The sequence below is a fragment of the Protobothrops mucrosquamatus genome, unplaced genomic scaffold (genome assembly GCF_001527695.2).
Source record: "Protobothrops mucrosquamatus isolate PMUCROS unplaced genomic scaffold, P.Mucros_1.0 scaffold2049, whole genome shotgun sequence".
Lineage (NCBI taxonomy): Eukaryota > Metazoa > Chordata > Lepidosauria > Squamata > Viperidae > Protobothrops > Protobothrops mucrosquamatus.
The window spans coordinates 11697-26842 of record NW_015388156.1 but is presented as its reverse complement, the minus strand read 5'-3'; the positions used below and the strand labels follow the sequence as shown (position 1 = coordinate 26842).

The window sequence follows — 15146 nt, the reverse complement described above, 5'->3', positions numbered from 1 at the left end:
TTATTATTATTAAGTTGGAAGGGACCTTGGAGGTCATCGAGTCCAACCCCCTGCTCAGGCAGGAAACCCTATACCATTTCAGACAAATGGCTGTCCAGTCTCTTCTTAAAAACTTCCAGTGTTGGAGCATTCACCGCTTCTGGAGGCAGCTTGTTCCACTGGTTAATTGTTCTAACTGTCAGGAAGTTTCTCCTTAGTTCTAGATCGCTTCTCTCCTTGATTAGTTTCCATCTGTTGCTTCTTGTCCTGCCTTCTGGCGCCTTGGAGAATAGCTTGACTCCCTCTTCTTTGTGGCAGCCCCTGGGATATTGGAAGACTGCTATCATGACCCCCCTCGTCCTTCTCTTCGTTAAACTAGACATACCCAATTCCAGCAACCGTTCCTTATATGTTTTAGCCTCCAGTCCCCTAATCATCTTTGTTGCTCTTCTCTGTACTCTTTCTAGAGTCTCAGCATATGAAACTGTTTGTTTTGAACATGAAAACCAAAAGTAATCGAATCAACTATCGTAAGCAGAGTTAACCAAACGGGACATTTAGAAATTATACAAGCGACATCAACAAACCTTTAGATACAAACACGTCGCATCACAACTTCAGTCTGAAAGGAAAACCAAATCAAAAGGTTTATGCTGGTTAATATTATTGAGCATGTTTCCTGTACACATCACAGGTTTCTCAGTTTACAGTTTTTAACTGGAAAACAGGACACCGCTGCAATGACTACTCTTTATGGTTTAATTTTAAAGCCAAAGTCCCCGAAGTGTTAGAAAAGCTGAGGGGTTTTTTTTCCCCCTCCCTTCATCTCAAACTTATGAATTCATCCAGATGTTCTTTAGCAGGCTCGGCTTATTGCATCTTTTAAGCTCTTATCTGCTTGCTTGAGTGAACTCCCAGAAAAGTAACTCAGGATTATGTTTTCCAAAAGGAAGGGTTTTGAGTTAGTCGTCTTTGGAAATTCTCATACCTGAAAGAAAGGGGGAGAAACAGAAGATGTGGATAAATTAAAATTTTGTAACAAGGCTATTTGTATGCTTAACATTGGTGGCAATCTCAAGTTAAGGATAATGTTTCCCTTTCCAATATCTAAGGGGCTGCCACGAAGAAGGGTGGGTGGGTGGGTGTCAATATATTCTCCAAAGCACCTGAAGGCAGAACAAGAAGCAATGGGTAGAAACTAATCAAGGAGAGAAGCAACTCTCTGGAACTAAGGAGAAATTTCCTGACAGTGAGAATAATTAATCAGTGAAACAGCTTGCCTCCAGAAGTTGTGGGTGCCCCATCACTGGAGGTTTTTAATAAGAGATTGGATAAGCATTTGTCTGAAATAGTATAGGGTTTCCTGCTTGAGCAGGGGGTTGGACTAGAATTCAATTCAATTCAATTTATTTGATTTATATACCGCCCTTCTCCCTTGCGGGACTCAGGGCGGTGAACAGGCACATTAATAAAACAGCGATACCATAATATTTAAAAATATACCCAAGGCCCCTTCCAACTCTGCTATTCTGTTATTTTTTCTCTCTACACACGAAGAGATTTCCGCTAAGACTTCTCTTAATCTCCAGCACTGAAACTCAATGCACCGTACTGGAAACAAAGCCATCTTCCAACTATTTCAGAGACTATCACATCTCCTGTATAGCTCATATAGCTGACACAGCTTGCTCTTCCACATGACAAAGACTGTTCCTGCAAACAAAATCAGTGCATCATTTTATTTATTTATGTCCCACCTTAATATTTTTACAAATAATTCTTCCAGGTGACAAAAACACATAGTACTCCTTCCTGCTGCTATTTTCCTCACAACAACAGTGTGAAGTGGATTGAGCTGAATGACTAGCCTAAAATCACCTCGCTGGTTTTCATGGCTAAGGCAGGACTTGAACTCATGGTCTCCTGTTTTCTAGCCTGGTGACTTAGCGAACCTTTTAGAGACCGAGTGCCCAAACTGCAACCCAAAACCCACTTATGTATTGCCGGGTGGGCGTGGCCCATTGGATGGGTGTGGCCCATTGGGTGGGCGTCACCCATTGGGTGGGCGTGGCTGTGGTGGTAACGGCAGACTGGGTGGGAATTAAAAAGTTCAATCAATCAATTCCAACTTTGCTAGATCTTTTTTTTTTCCTGCGAGAAGTTGAAATTAATTGATTGAACCTTTTTTTTTTTGCACACGGCGGCGGAGGCCTAAAGCGAAAAGGTTTTATAAAACCCGGCTGAAGGCCTAGGACTGGGGCGACGGCACGCGTGCCCACAGAGAGGGCTCTGTGTGCCACCTGTGGCACGCGTCCCATAGGTTCGCCACCACAGCACTAGACCAAACAAGCTTTGCTTCTCAGAAGCCATCTAGAAATGGAAGTCACATGACTCTAGGATGCCGCAACTATCATAAATAAATGCTGGCTCTCAAGCGCCCAAATTTTGATCATGTGACAAGGAGATGCTGTGATGGCTGTAAGGACCAGGACATGAACTGTAGCTTACCATTTCAGAATTACATTTGCAGGAATAAAAGCTGCTGATGGGTTGGGTGTCATTTGGGCCTGAGTGACAGCAAAGGATGATGCGAAGTTATAAAAATTGTCTAACATCTTTTGAGTGAACTGAAAAAAATAATCAAAACGTGTTAAGAATTTCCACATATGTAATCATCTCTGCTGCAATTCTTAGAACAGCGAGCTATTCTTTATGCATTTGAACATTGCCATAAGGACCTCTCATGTTTAATAGCAACAACAAAACAAAACAATAATAAAGACAGTAATAAACCAAATGATATACTGTAGAAAACCAACATGTAACACCATCTCTATTATTCTCAAAATGCTGTTCAAAATATCTACTGCTCTATTCTGTTCCGTTCTGTTCCTTTCCATTCTATTCTATTTTCCACATTCTATTCTATTCTATTCTATTCTATTCCATTCCATTCCATTCCTTTCTGTTCCGTTCCGTTCTCTGTTCTGTTCTATTCTATTCTATTCTATTCTATTCTATTCTATTCTATTCTATTCTATTCTATTCTATTCTATTCCATTCCATTCCATTCCATTCCATTCCATTTTCTACTCTACACTCTATTCTGTTCTGTTGTATTCTGTTCTGCTCTACTCTGCTCTATTTTACCAAGGTTGAAAAACACTGTTCTACTGAAGGGAAAAAAAACTATATTTTCAATCACCTCTGTGAATGAATTGACCGATGATACAGCAGCGCTTGCTACAGGAGTCTGTTGAGCCAAGATTTCCAGCAGCTCCACAGAAATCCCAATCTGGGCCACAGATGGCATTTGGGGGATGGTCATGGTTCCAAATGGATGCTGACTGCCTTTACCTAAAAGGAACACACCACAGCGACCCTAACGCATTGGTCTTCTTCTCAACGCAAGCACAATTCTGAAGTAACTTCAAATACACAGAAGACTGCACGGGAGGGAAACACATCAGTTACTGCAGTGGCATGAAACAACAAAAGCCTACAGCCACCATTAATGAAACATTAAAATACAGGTAGTCCTCGACTTACAGCAGTTCATTTAGTGACCATTCAAAGTTACAATGGCACTGAAAAAGTGACTTTATCACCATTTTTCACACAACTGTGGCAGTATCCCCATGGTCACATGATCAAAATTTAGACACGGGGGAACTGACTCATATTTATGACGGTTGCAGTGTCCTGGGATCATGCGATCACCTTAATGAAGGTCGTAAAATGGGGGCAAAATTCACTTAACAAATGTCTCACATAGCAACATAACTTTTGGCCTCAATTGTGAACTCACAGTCTCCTGGTGATTGGTCCTAAGTCATCTACGATAGCTGGCTTTCAGGCCCAAGGTGAATTAAAACTTAGTGTTATGGTTTCTATGCCAGCACCTTAGCTATTACACCAAACTGGCTTCCAATGTTTCCTGGTCAAATAGAGTGTTAGTTCTATTAGAGGCACATCTGTTTAGCTCTAAGTTCTAAAGTTTGGGGGCAGGCACAATCCTGGGGAGGGGGGAATTCAGGAATCTGCAAAAATGCAGACTACTCATCTTTGCCCTGCAGTAACATATACTTATATACAGGGTCCAATTCTTGTATTCCCTTCTCTTACCAGATTTTAGACCAGATATTTTAAAGATGGCACTTGGTTTTTCATTTGTGACAAATCCAAGGAGCTGCCACACGGGTACACCATTCTCATCAGGATAGCAAAAGTAGACTGATCCGCCCATGCCCTCTGGAAAGGGTACAGTCCCCAGCATAAAGACCACCACATGATTGATATTCTCATAGTCGGGCAAGTTAAACACAAATTTGTCCTCTGCTACTTGCTGTGCCACTGTTTGAACCTATAAAAGAAAGTTTATTTAGTTATTTGGAAAATATATTTGGCCGTCCAATGCTCAGTGTTTCCGCACAGTTTACAGAAGTAAGACCCCAATAAAAACATAATAAACTCCAACCCGTGATGACAACAATCAAACCAGTCACTTGATCGGCTCCATATTACCCTGGGTCCCAGGCAAAATCATGTCTTCAGGGCCTTTTAAAAGAGTGTCAAAGTGGGGGCCAATCTTATTTCCACAGCGATGATGTTCCACAGGGAGGGAGTCACCACAGAAAAGGCCCTTATTTTTGGCTCCACTAAGGTAGGGGACCTGTAACATCCCCGGCATCCCTGCTCTGGTGGTAGATGTAACCGGGAAAACCCAATCCTTCAAATAGCCTGGCCTCAAGCTATGAAAGGCATTAAAGGTGACAACTAGCATCTTGAATTGAACCTGGAAGCAAATTTGCAGTCAATGCAGCTCCCACAGGAGAAGTGACACAAGTCCAACTATAGATTTGCACAAAACCACACAGGCTGCCACATTTTGAACCAATTGAAGCTTCATGGATGAAAGCAAACATATGTGTCCCAGGATAATGTTGCAGGATCCAATCTGGGTCAGTCACTGGGACCAGCTCCATGTAGAGCATTAAACGGGAACCCTTTTTTCCACTGAGCGAATTTTGAGTCAGGCTAACTGGTTCACATGATGCCAATGCATCATTTTGTGCAATTTGATTCATCCCTGCTTCAGCCTTCTGCACAGAAGACAGATCAGCTAAGTATAATTCACATATAACAGGTGTAGAGAACATTCTCCAACACAACACCTCACAATTAGCAGGTTCAACGTGACCCTAACTCTGGGTTTTAGCAGTCAAACATGCTAAGCCACCTGACAAATCAGTCCAACTCATGAAAAAGTGATTTGCACTGAAAATGCAGATGTATCAAAATCGGTGAGGAAAAGGCCAGTGAAAGGAACGGCCACGTCTGCAACAACTACCAAAAGTTGTTAATTCACTGTTCAGACCCATATTTTTTATACTGAAATTGGTTACAGTAGAATGCAAACATTGGGTTCACTCGCACAACTCCACCTTGAAAAGGTAGAGGTTTTGCATGAAAGATTGCAGCACAACATCTAATTGGGAATACTGGGCTGCAATCTTTTGTGCAAAGTCCCAATTTGCAATGTAAATTGTGCAAATAGGGGTGAAGGAGGCCACTTTCTGAAGTCATCCCTAAAGGATGAATTTAGGCTCGGGGAAGCTCTATAAAAAGGCCGTGGAAGAGAGGAAGCAGGCAGCAGTAGGAGCCTCATGTCCAATGTAGGAGTTCCAACAGGTGCAGGCTTTTCCCCCTCAGAAATACACAAAATAAGGGACTGCATCTTTTGAGCTGGTTTTTTTTTTCCTTAATCACACTCAGTTAAGGAAGGCATAAGTCCTGTTGAAAACTTCCATAAATTCAATGTAAGTGTGTAAACTCCCGTCACACGTTGCACATCACTTCAGACCCTGCCTAGTCTTTCCCTCTCAGGCACCAACGGAGGCATTGGGACTACAGCTCCTACCAACCCCACAACAGCCTCTGCTGCCCGAGGGGTGATGGGAGTTGTAGTTTCAAGACACCGGATCGGCGCCTCGTCCTCCCATCGAGTCCCAAACCGCAAGAGGCGGTGCTTAAGAGTCGCCCCGCGCATCGCTCACCATAGAAACCCCAAAGGGCCAGCCGGCCCTCTCGTTTCCATGGTCACCTCTTCTTCTCCTTCTCTCCCCCTCCCCTTCGTTTCCATGGAGATCCGGGCCGAGGAGCCCGCCCACTCCGTCCTCCGCGGCCACAGGCGGGAGCCACTCACCAGCCTCCCCGCAACCAAGCAACCAAACATGGCGGCGGCGGCGGCGCCAGCACCCCGGCTTGGTCCTCCGAGGTGGCCTTTCTAGACACCTACAAGCGGCCCGAACGAACACCCCAGTGCCCCTCCGTGACGCCCCCACTCCACCCCGCCCCAAGGAAGTACATCCGGGGCAGGCGGAAGGAGAAAACTATTGAAAGCATGGGTTGAAGCACACGAAGAAAGGACTTTATATCCCAGCATGCAGCGCAGGACAGTTCCGTTCGTTTGTACAGGAATCTCCGCTCCGGAGGCCGAAGAGGCCTTTTGGGAAATGTAGGCTTGAGCCTATGAAAGGGCGGAGGACGCGTGTGCGCATAGAGATAAAGAAATAAAGTTCTTTTGTAAAACTGTGTATTACTTTTATGTTCCGACTTAGGAGTTGTAGGAGTTCCTCCGTCCTGGAAAAGAAACTTATGGACTGCAGCTTTCTCATCACCCTGCAAATAGAAACCTTGCTATCCCCTTCTACTGCCAGGAGAGTGCGCAAGCTTTCCAATTTCACAGAATTCTTTGGTTGCACAAAAAGCATCAAGAGTGGAGGTCTCCGCATTTACCATTTTTTTTCCTGTCCCTATAATACAGTGTTTCTCAACCTTGACCATTTTAAGGCATGTGGACTTCAACTCCCAGAATTCCACAGCCAGCATTGCTGGCTGTGGAATTCTGGGAGTAGAAGTCCACATGCCTTAAAATGGTCAAGGTTGAGAAACACTGCTATAATAGTTCTTCCAGGCTGTCAAAGAGCAGGCCTATTGATCCAATTTTTGTCATTTCTTCATTCTCCCTGAAGCAAAATGAAAAGGTAGGTCTTGTGTAAAAACAGCGCGTCTATGGTAGTCCTTGACTTACAACCATTCATTTAGTGACCATTTGAAGTTACAAGGACTCTGGAAAAGTGACTTCTTATGGGTTTTCACTTACTACCATTGCAGCATCCCCATAGTCACATGACTAAAATTCAGGCACTTGGCAACTGGCATGTATTTATGACAGTTAACACTGTTGTGGGATCATGTGATCACCATTTGTAACCTTACAAGCAAAGTCAATGAGGGAAGCCAGATTCCCTTAATGACCACATGATTCACTTAATCACTACAGTGATTTGCTTAACAACTGTAGTGAGAAAGGTCATAAAATGAGGCAAAACTCACCTAACAATTGTCTTGCTTATTAATGGAAATTTTGGGCTCAATTGTGGTCGTAAGTCAGGAGTCTTCAAACTTGGCCCTTTTAATGACTTGTGGACTTCAACTCCCAGAATTCCTCAGCCAGGCACGTTGGCTGAGGAATTCTGGGAGTTGAAGTCCACAAGTCCTAAAAGGGCCAAGTTTGAAGACCCTTGTCGTAAATCAAGGACTACTTGTACTTAATGTATTAGACAAGATTATCCTAAAACCTAAAAATTGCAGCCTTTTTCAAATCCCAATTTAAACAAGCTAAAAATATTTTAATGAATTTATGTTCTTATATACTTGGGCTAACCGAGCAGCTGGTTTACACAGCTTGTTCTACTTTACCCATAGCAAAAAAAGTAAAGAAAAATTGATGTGACTACAAGTGTTCAAAACAAGCAATTTTAAGACTAAAAATTATACACACTATTCCAATTTTTATTTAATTGCCAAATTACACACATTCACATTTTCTTCCTGGCAGGTAGTTTATCTTACATGTATGTGTAACATCTCTCTCTCAGCCTAATCAATCTTATAGGGTTGTTGCTGGGGGAGGGGGGAAGGAAGTTGGAGTAATAAGCTTTGTATATATTACATTGATTTGCTGAAAGAAAATAGAATATAAATATATAGAAAATAGAACTGTACCTCTTATTTTGGGTGTCTTCTCAAATATATTGAGAAGTTGATTCCATAGTGCAGTGATGGTGAAACTTTTAGAGACAGAGTGCCCAAACTGCAACCCAAAACCCACTTATTTATCACCGGGTGCCAGGTGGGTGTGGCCCACTAAGTGGGTGTGGCTGTGGTGGTCATGGCAGACTGGGTGGCCAAAGTGAGCATGGTCACCTCGATGTTGCTCATGGGGAGGTATGCCTGGGGGGGCTGGGCAGGTTTGGGGGAGATCCGGGGGGGTCTCTGGCAGATGGGGCGGTGGGCAGGAGGCTCATCCTGCGGGGTGAGGCAAGGCGAAGCAGGGTGGGGGTGCCATTGTCACAGGGCAAGGCAAGGCAGGGGCCGGGGCGGCTGCTACCTGACACCATCGCCCCCCCCCGCACACAGAGGCCAGCGAACGCATGGGGGCCGACAGTGTCCGTCAGCAGCCACAGCCTGCCGGCCCCTCGACCGGTGCACTCTGGGGCTCCGCAGCCTGCCGCCAGCAGTTCAGAGAAGCCACTCTGAGCTGGATGGATAGCCGACAGCTGAGGAGGCGATGCAGTGGGTCGTGCCTGGGAAAAGGAGAGCATACGAGGCCAGGAGGGACGGGACGGAGGGGAGGGAAACCAGGCGTGCTGGGATGCATCCGGCCACATGGGACCTCAGTGAGTTAGCGGGCGCCTGGTTGAAGAGGGATGGTTGCCATCTCCAGAGCATGGTGCGCATGCCCACAGAAAGGGCTCTGAGTGCCGCCTCTGGCACACGTGCCATAGGTTCGCCACCACTGCCATAGTGCAACTACTACCATAACACAGCTAGATCTTTTCTTTCAGGTTCACATGGAAGCTTTAAAACATTTTAAGTTGCTTTCATAAATACGTTGCATTTCTGTAAAGTCCTTATCCCTGCTTCCTAATAATTTTTGAATGAATGCACAACTTTTCAGAAAAACTAAACTAGGGCAGGGGGAATGGAATAAAAGGAGGGGCTGCAGGAGAGGAGTAAAATAAAACTGACCACTCCAATCAGCTGTTTCTATATGCCAATTCACATTAAAATAAGCCTGTATCCTTAACATTCATTCCTGCAAAAGAGAGCTAAATGCTGGTACCTGTATACATTGTAGGCTAATTTATATACTGTTAAAAAAAAATAGTTCTAGTAATAAAGGGAAGAAGGCATGAGTGGGAACCTTGCTTGAATTATGGTAAGCCTGATTCAGTCACAATACCTGACTTTTCAGATAACACAACGCTTTCAAGCAGGTTTTCATTGTTAAAAACTAGCTACTTGAAAATAACGAAGCCCACATTAGAAGAAAACAGAATCCTACATAAAATAACATTCTTTATCTTATCAAATCTGTCTCTCTCAAATGCACAAACTTTTATCTGTTTGTCTTTTAGCTCACAAACATACAACATAGCAAATATCTATTTAATACAGAGGAGGTTCTCCAGCTTTCAAACACCAAAAGTAAAATAATTTTTTTAAATGTACAAAAATATTTTTTTATTTAAAAAAGCAGTATTTTTTTTAAAAAAGACAATGCTATCAAATCAAATGTAAACATCTCTAAGTTCAGCTGTTGACAGAAGCAAAGAAAGATTACTCTGAAAGTGGTTTAGAGCAGTGTTTCTCAACGTTGACAATTTTAAGGCATGTGGACTTCAACTCCCAGAATTCCACAGCCAGCAATGCTGGCTGTGGAATTCTGGGAGTTGAAGTCCACATGCCTTAAAATTGTCAACGTTGAGAAACACTGGTTTAGAGGATCAGCAGGTGAGAAGTTATGGCAAAAAAGCAGTATAAGTCTCAGGAAGCCGTAATTTATCGAAGTCTGTCCCAGCGCCAGATGCTGGCATCATCACACACAGCAATAAGGATACTACTGTCTCTGCTAAAGCTGGTTTGTCGAATGGCAGCAGCACACTTTGGATGAGTAAGAGTTGTGCACCTATTAAAAGAAATTTAAGTGTTAAGTCTCCTTGCAAGAAAGCAAGCATTTGGAACAACACAGGAAAGAAGCTAAATTTTTTAAACTTCATTTTAATAGCAATAGCACTTAGACTTATATACTGCTTCACAGTGCTTTACAGCCCTCTCTAAGTGGTTTACAGAGTCAGCATAATGCCCCCCAACAATCTGGGTCCTCCTCATTTTAAAGACCTCAGAAAGATGGAAGGTTGAGTCAACCTTGAGCCAGTGAAACTCAAACTGCTGGCCCCAGCAGTCAGCAGAAGTAGCCTGCAGTTCTGCATTCTAACTGATGCGCCACTACAGGTCATCTTCCCACAAACTCACTGAATACTATGCCTACACATAAGATAAATCAAAATCTAATGAATTTGAAAAATTGGATCCTGGTTTAAAGACATGGATTAATCCAAAAATAAGTATTTCTCCAGGCTAAAAAAAAGCTGATGCAAGAAAGAAGGGGAAAAAAGACTTCTACCATGTACAGAGAAGAGCAACAAAGATGATTAGGGGACTGGAGGCTAAAACATATGAGGAACGGTTGCTGGAATTCGATATGTCTAGTTTAACGAAGAGAAAGACAAGGGGGGACATGAGAGCAGTCTTCCAATATCTCAGGGGCTGCCCCAAAGAAGAGGGAGTCAAGCTATTCTCCAAAGCGCCTGAAGGCAGGACAAGAAGCAATGGGTGGAAACTAATCAAGGAGAGAAGCAACCTACAACTAAGGAGAAACTTCCTGACAGTTAGAACAATTAACCAGTGGAACAACCTGCCTCCAGAAGCGGTGAATGCTCCAACACTGGAAGTTTTTAAGAAGAGACTGGACAGCTATTTGTCCAAAATGGTATAGGGTTATCTGCCTGAGCAGGGGGTTGGACTTGATGACCTCCAAGGTCCCTTCCAACTTTATTATTATTATTGTTGTTGTTGTTGTTATATGCTGTAATGTAGGCTTCAATTTTTGGGAATTGTGATAAAGGTATGCCTTGGTAAATGACCCTGAAAGGCTTACATCAGGTAAATCTACGCCCTCTATAAAGATTCAGGTTCTGGAAATCCTTAATTTGTTACAGGCGTATTAGAAAATCATGAAGTGCTGACTTTTATCTATCAAATACTTGTTTAGAAATTCAGATGCAATAGCCAAAATGTGTCAATATACTGTATACTCCCATGGATTCATAAAGCCTAGTCCCTATTTTAAGCACATATAAAAGGTGAAAAATCCACGTGGACAAAATTCCATTCCCATTTTACATATGCATAAAAAGCATTGCGTGTGTGAAGTTGTATTTAGATTTAATGGATACCCTGTTTTAAGAGACACTCTTTCCCTCCATCAGTTGATTACACTGAGCGTTTATTATATATTCTCAATCAGAAATAAAAGGGTGATCATACATAGATTAAGTTATTAAGGGATGCATGTGGGTTCTTGTATCCCAGTTATTTTATAGTGGTATCTCCCTTAATTGTCAAAAGGCATACAATATTTCCAACTACAATTTTAAACATTACAGTTTAAGAGGTATACATGTAAGCTTCAGTGCTTACAAGAATTGGAACAATGCCAAAGATTTATATGTACTTACTTGGCTTTATGTGGATCTTCTACTTCTAAGTCCCATACATAGAGTTTGCCAACTTGATTGCCCAATGCCAGCATCTGGAAGATACATGCAGTCAATCACGTATCACAGAGACAAGGATCAAAGGATCTAAAATATATTGTTTAATACCACAGCCTACTCCCTGGTGTTGTAATTCATATTTACTTCAACAAACCTATATCTAAACCCTTCTTATTCAGGCAACTCAATAAATGCCTAGAGCTTAATTCTTGTACCAAATAAATGGTTCAAGGTGTATACTACATTTCAGTAACAATCATTACATCAGTGTTTCTCAACCTTGACAATTTTAAGGCATGTGGACTTCAACTCCCAGAATTCCACAGCCAGCATTGCTGGCTGTGGAATTCTGGGAATTGAAGTCCACATGCCTTAAATTTGTCAAGGTTGAGAAACACTGCTCTACATGTTTATAAGCATTTTTAAGAAATGGCTTTATCCATGGTCCTGAACTATGGTTTAGCAATGTGAAGGTAGGCTTCAACTTACAACCTTTATTTAATGATTGTTTGATGTTACAATGGCACTGAAAAAAGTGTCTTATAACCGTTTTCACACTGCGTGACCATCACATCTCCAGGGTCATGTGATCAGACGCTTGACAACTGGCTCATATTTATGGCAGTTGCAGTATCCTAGGATCATGTGATCACCTTCTGTGACCTTCTGACAAGCAAAGTCAATGGAAAAGCCAAGCTTACTTAACCAAGGTACTAAACAACTGCATAAAACAGGTCATAAGCAGAAACAAAACTCACTTAACTGTCTTGCTTGGCAACAGAAATTTTGGGCTCAGTTGTGGTTGTAAGACAGGGGTCTTCAAACTTGGCCCTTTTATGTCTTGTAGATTTCAGTTCCCAGAATTCCTCAGCCAGGCACGTTGGCTGAGGAATTCTGGGAGTTGAAGTCCACAAGTCATAAAAGGGCCAAGTTTGAAGACCTCTGTTGTAAGACAAGGACTTACAAAGACAAGAAACACAGTGCTGCAGGGGAGTAGGTGAGGCCAGGTGCAGGCCATATGCAAGTTGCGGGAGGGGCTGTTTAAATCTCATTGATGTCATTCAGATGACTTTTCTGGGAAACAGAGAAAGCAATTCAGGTGTTTAAAATAAGACTGGCAATGAAATGAGAACAGTAAGTCAACAGAGCAGATAATTCAATCAGGCTTCATTCTCAGTAGTCAACCGTGACTGAAGCTACAACAGCGCTGAAAAAAGTGACTTATGACCATTTTTTACACAATCGTTGGGGTGTCTCCACGGTCACTTGATCAAAATTTGGATGCTCATAGTTTCAGTCTCCTGGGTCATGTGATCATCTTTTGTGACTTCCTGACAAGCAAAGTCAATGGGGAGCCAGATTCACTTAATCACCATGTTACTAACTTAATAACTGCAGTGATAAACTTAACAATTGCGGCAAGAAAAGTTGCAAGAAACGTTGCAAAATGGGGCAAAACTCATTTAATAACTATGTTGAGCAATTTTGGACTCAACTGTGGTTGTAAGCGGAGAATTACTATATAAATGAAGTTTATGCTCATGGCCTTCTCCCAATTTCTCCAGCAAGGCTATAAGAGTAAAATATTTTGTACTATTGAACATTCAACTGAAGAAATTCATTAAAACACTACGCATTATGGTTTAAGTCAGAGGTCATGCTGGCTTAGGAATTCTGGGAGTTGAAGTCCACAAGTCCTAAAGTGGCCAAGACTGGGGACCCCTGGTTTAGGTCACCCTTCTCCTGCTTAGTGATCTCCAGAAGTGTAGACTACTGCCTTGAAATTGCCAACACAGCTGCAACACACCAGATTTGATAAGAGTCTGAAAAGTGAAGAAGCCATTGTAATTAATATTGCTTTTGGGGCCTGCATATGCAGTAAAATATAGAGGCAGTTTGGTCTAGTGCAGGGGTAGGCAACCTTGGCTCTTTTATGACTCGTGGACTTCAACTCCCAGAACTCCTGAGCCAGCCATGCTGAGGGGAAAGGGAGAGGTTTCCAAGCTGAGCCATGCTGGCTCAGGAATTCTGGGAGTTGAAGTCCACGAGTCATAAAGGAGCCAAGGTTGCCTACCCCTGGTCTAGTGGTTCAGGCGCTGGACTAGGAATCAGAAAGCCCGTGTTCTAGATCTGCCTTGGGCATGGAAACTGGCTGGGTGACTTTGGGAAAATCTCTCTCTTTTGTCCTAGGAATGAAGCAATAGCACGCCAGTTATAAAAAACGTTGCCAACGAAGCTGTAGAAATTTGTCAAGGCTGATTCAAAGGCTTCAAACATATAAAAGTAGGTCATTGTGTACTAATAAGGTCATAGCTTGCTACAGCCAAGCATGTTCTCTATTAAGAACATGTGTAGATTCTGAACTGCAGAAACCATTTACATTCTGTGTTTTTCTTAAAAAAACAAAACAAAACCTTGGAAACCTCTAGCATTCTTTATTCCAGAAAAATCCCATTCCCCAGTCGTGAAAATGTACTGTACTAAGCTTTCTTTTCCATAGTGGAAATGCTTATTTATAGTCATCAAGAGATTGAATTCTTCATGTCAGAAAATACATTGGAAACACAGGATTGGCACAACAGAGAGCACTGCTAACGGGTGAGAATGAAGTCTGAATTATCTGCTCTGTTGACTTACTTTTCTCATTCCATTGCCAATATTATTTTAAACACCTGAATTGCTTTTCCTGGGTCACAGAAAAATCATCTGAAATACGTCAATGAGATTTAAACAAACCCTCCCGCAACTTCCATTTGGTCTGCGTCTGGCCTGTCATAACTTCTGGCAGTATCCCGTGTTCCTTACCTGCGGCTCTCATTGCTTTCTGCTTAACAACCGGTGCATCTCAGGGTTATGAGGGCAACTAGGATTGCCTGGATTTCCGTTGCTATGTGAAGCAGCCATGTGATGTCCCAGTCCCAATTACCATCGTAACTTGAGGACTACTTTTAGTTTCTCATTCACCCGTATATCACCCAGAGGCATTCAGTAATGAAGACTATACATCAGGGGTCTTCAAACTTGGCCCTTTTATGACTTGTGGACTTCAACTCCCAGAATTCCTCAGCCAGCGTGCCTGGCTGAGGAATTCTGGGAGTTGAAGTCCACAAGTCATAAAAGGGCCAAGTTTGAAGACCCCTCCTATACACAAATGGACTGTTTAATCCTGATTTTTTTTTTTTTTTTTTTTAAATTAAACTTATATGCCGCCCTTCTCCCAACAGGACTCAGGGCGGCTTACAGCATATTAAAACAATACAAAGACTATCCCCAATAAAAACCAATTAAAAACAAATATTTAACCGCTGTGTTACCATTAAAAATTCTAATTAAAATTGTCCCTATTTAAAATTCTCCCTAGGCCAGACCCGCTTGCTGAAAAAGCCATGTCTTGAGGGCGCGGCGAAAAGATAGGAGATCCGGAATCGTCCGGATCTCGGGGGGTAGTTCGTTCCAGAGGGTGGGGGCACCCACAGAGAA

At 42.6% G+C, this 15146-nt stretch overlaps 2 protein-coding genes across 2 annotated transcripts in view; both read right to left on the bottom strand.

Annotated features, from left to right (window-relative positions):
- Window positions 1-603: 603 nt before the first annotated feature.
- On the bottom strand, window positions 604-6320 carry HIKESHI (heat shock protein nuclear import factor hikeshi). Its single transcript, XM_015823921.1, has 5 exons — window positions 6185-6320; window positions 4105-4342; window positions 3185-3336; window positions 2488-2606; window positions 604-967 (listed from the first exon to the last, which is right to left on the bottom strand). Exons 1-5 carry the CDS (start codon window positions 6212-6214, stop codon window positions 913-915), a joined length of 594 nt encoding a protein of 197 aa, XP_015679407.1. The 5' UTR covers window positions 6215-6320; the 3' UTR covers window positions 604-912.
- A 3509-nt stretch (window positions 6321-9829) lies between these two features.
- Window positions 9830-15146, bottom strand: part of EED (embryonic ectoderm development) — a gene marked incomplete at its 5' end in the record, with an annotated part of 15966 nt that continues 10649 nt past the window's right edge. The window contains 2 exons of the mRNA XM_015823920.1: window positions 9830-10015; window positions 11628-11701. Of these exons, the coding sequence (XP_015679406.1) occupies window positions 9889-10015; window positions 11628-11701 (201 nt within the window). The remainder of the gene's footprint in view (window positions 10016-11627; window positions 11702-15146) is intronic.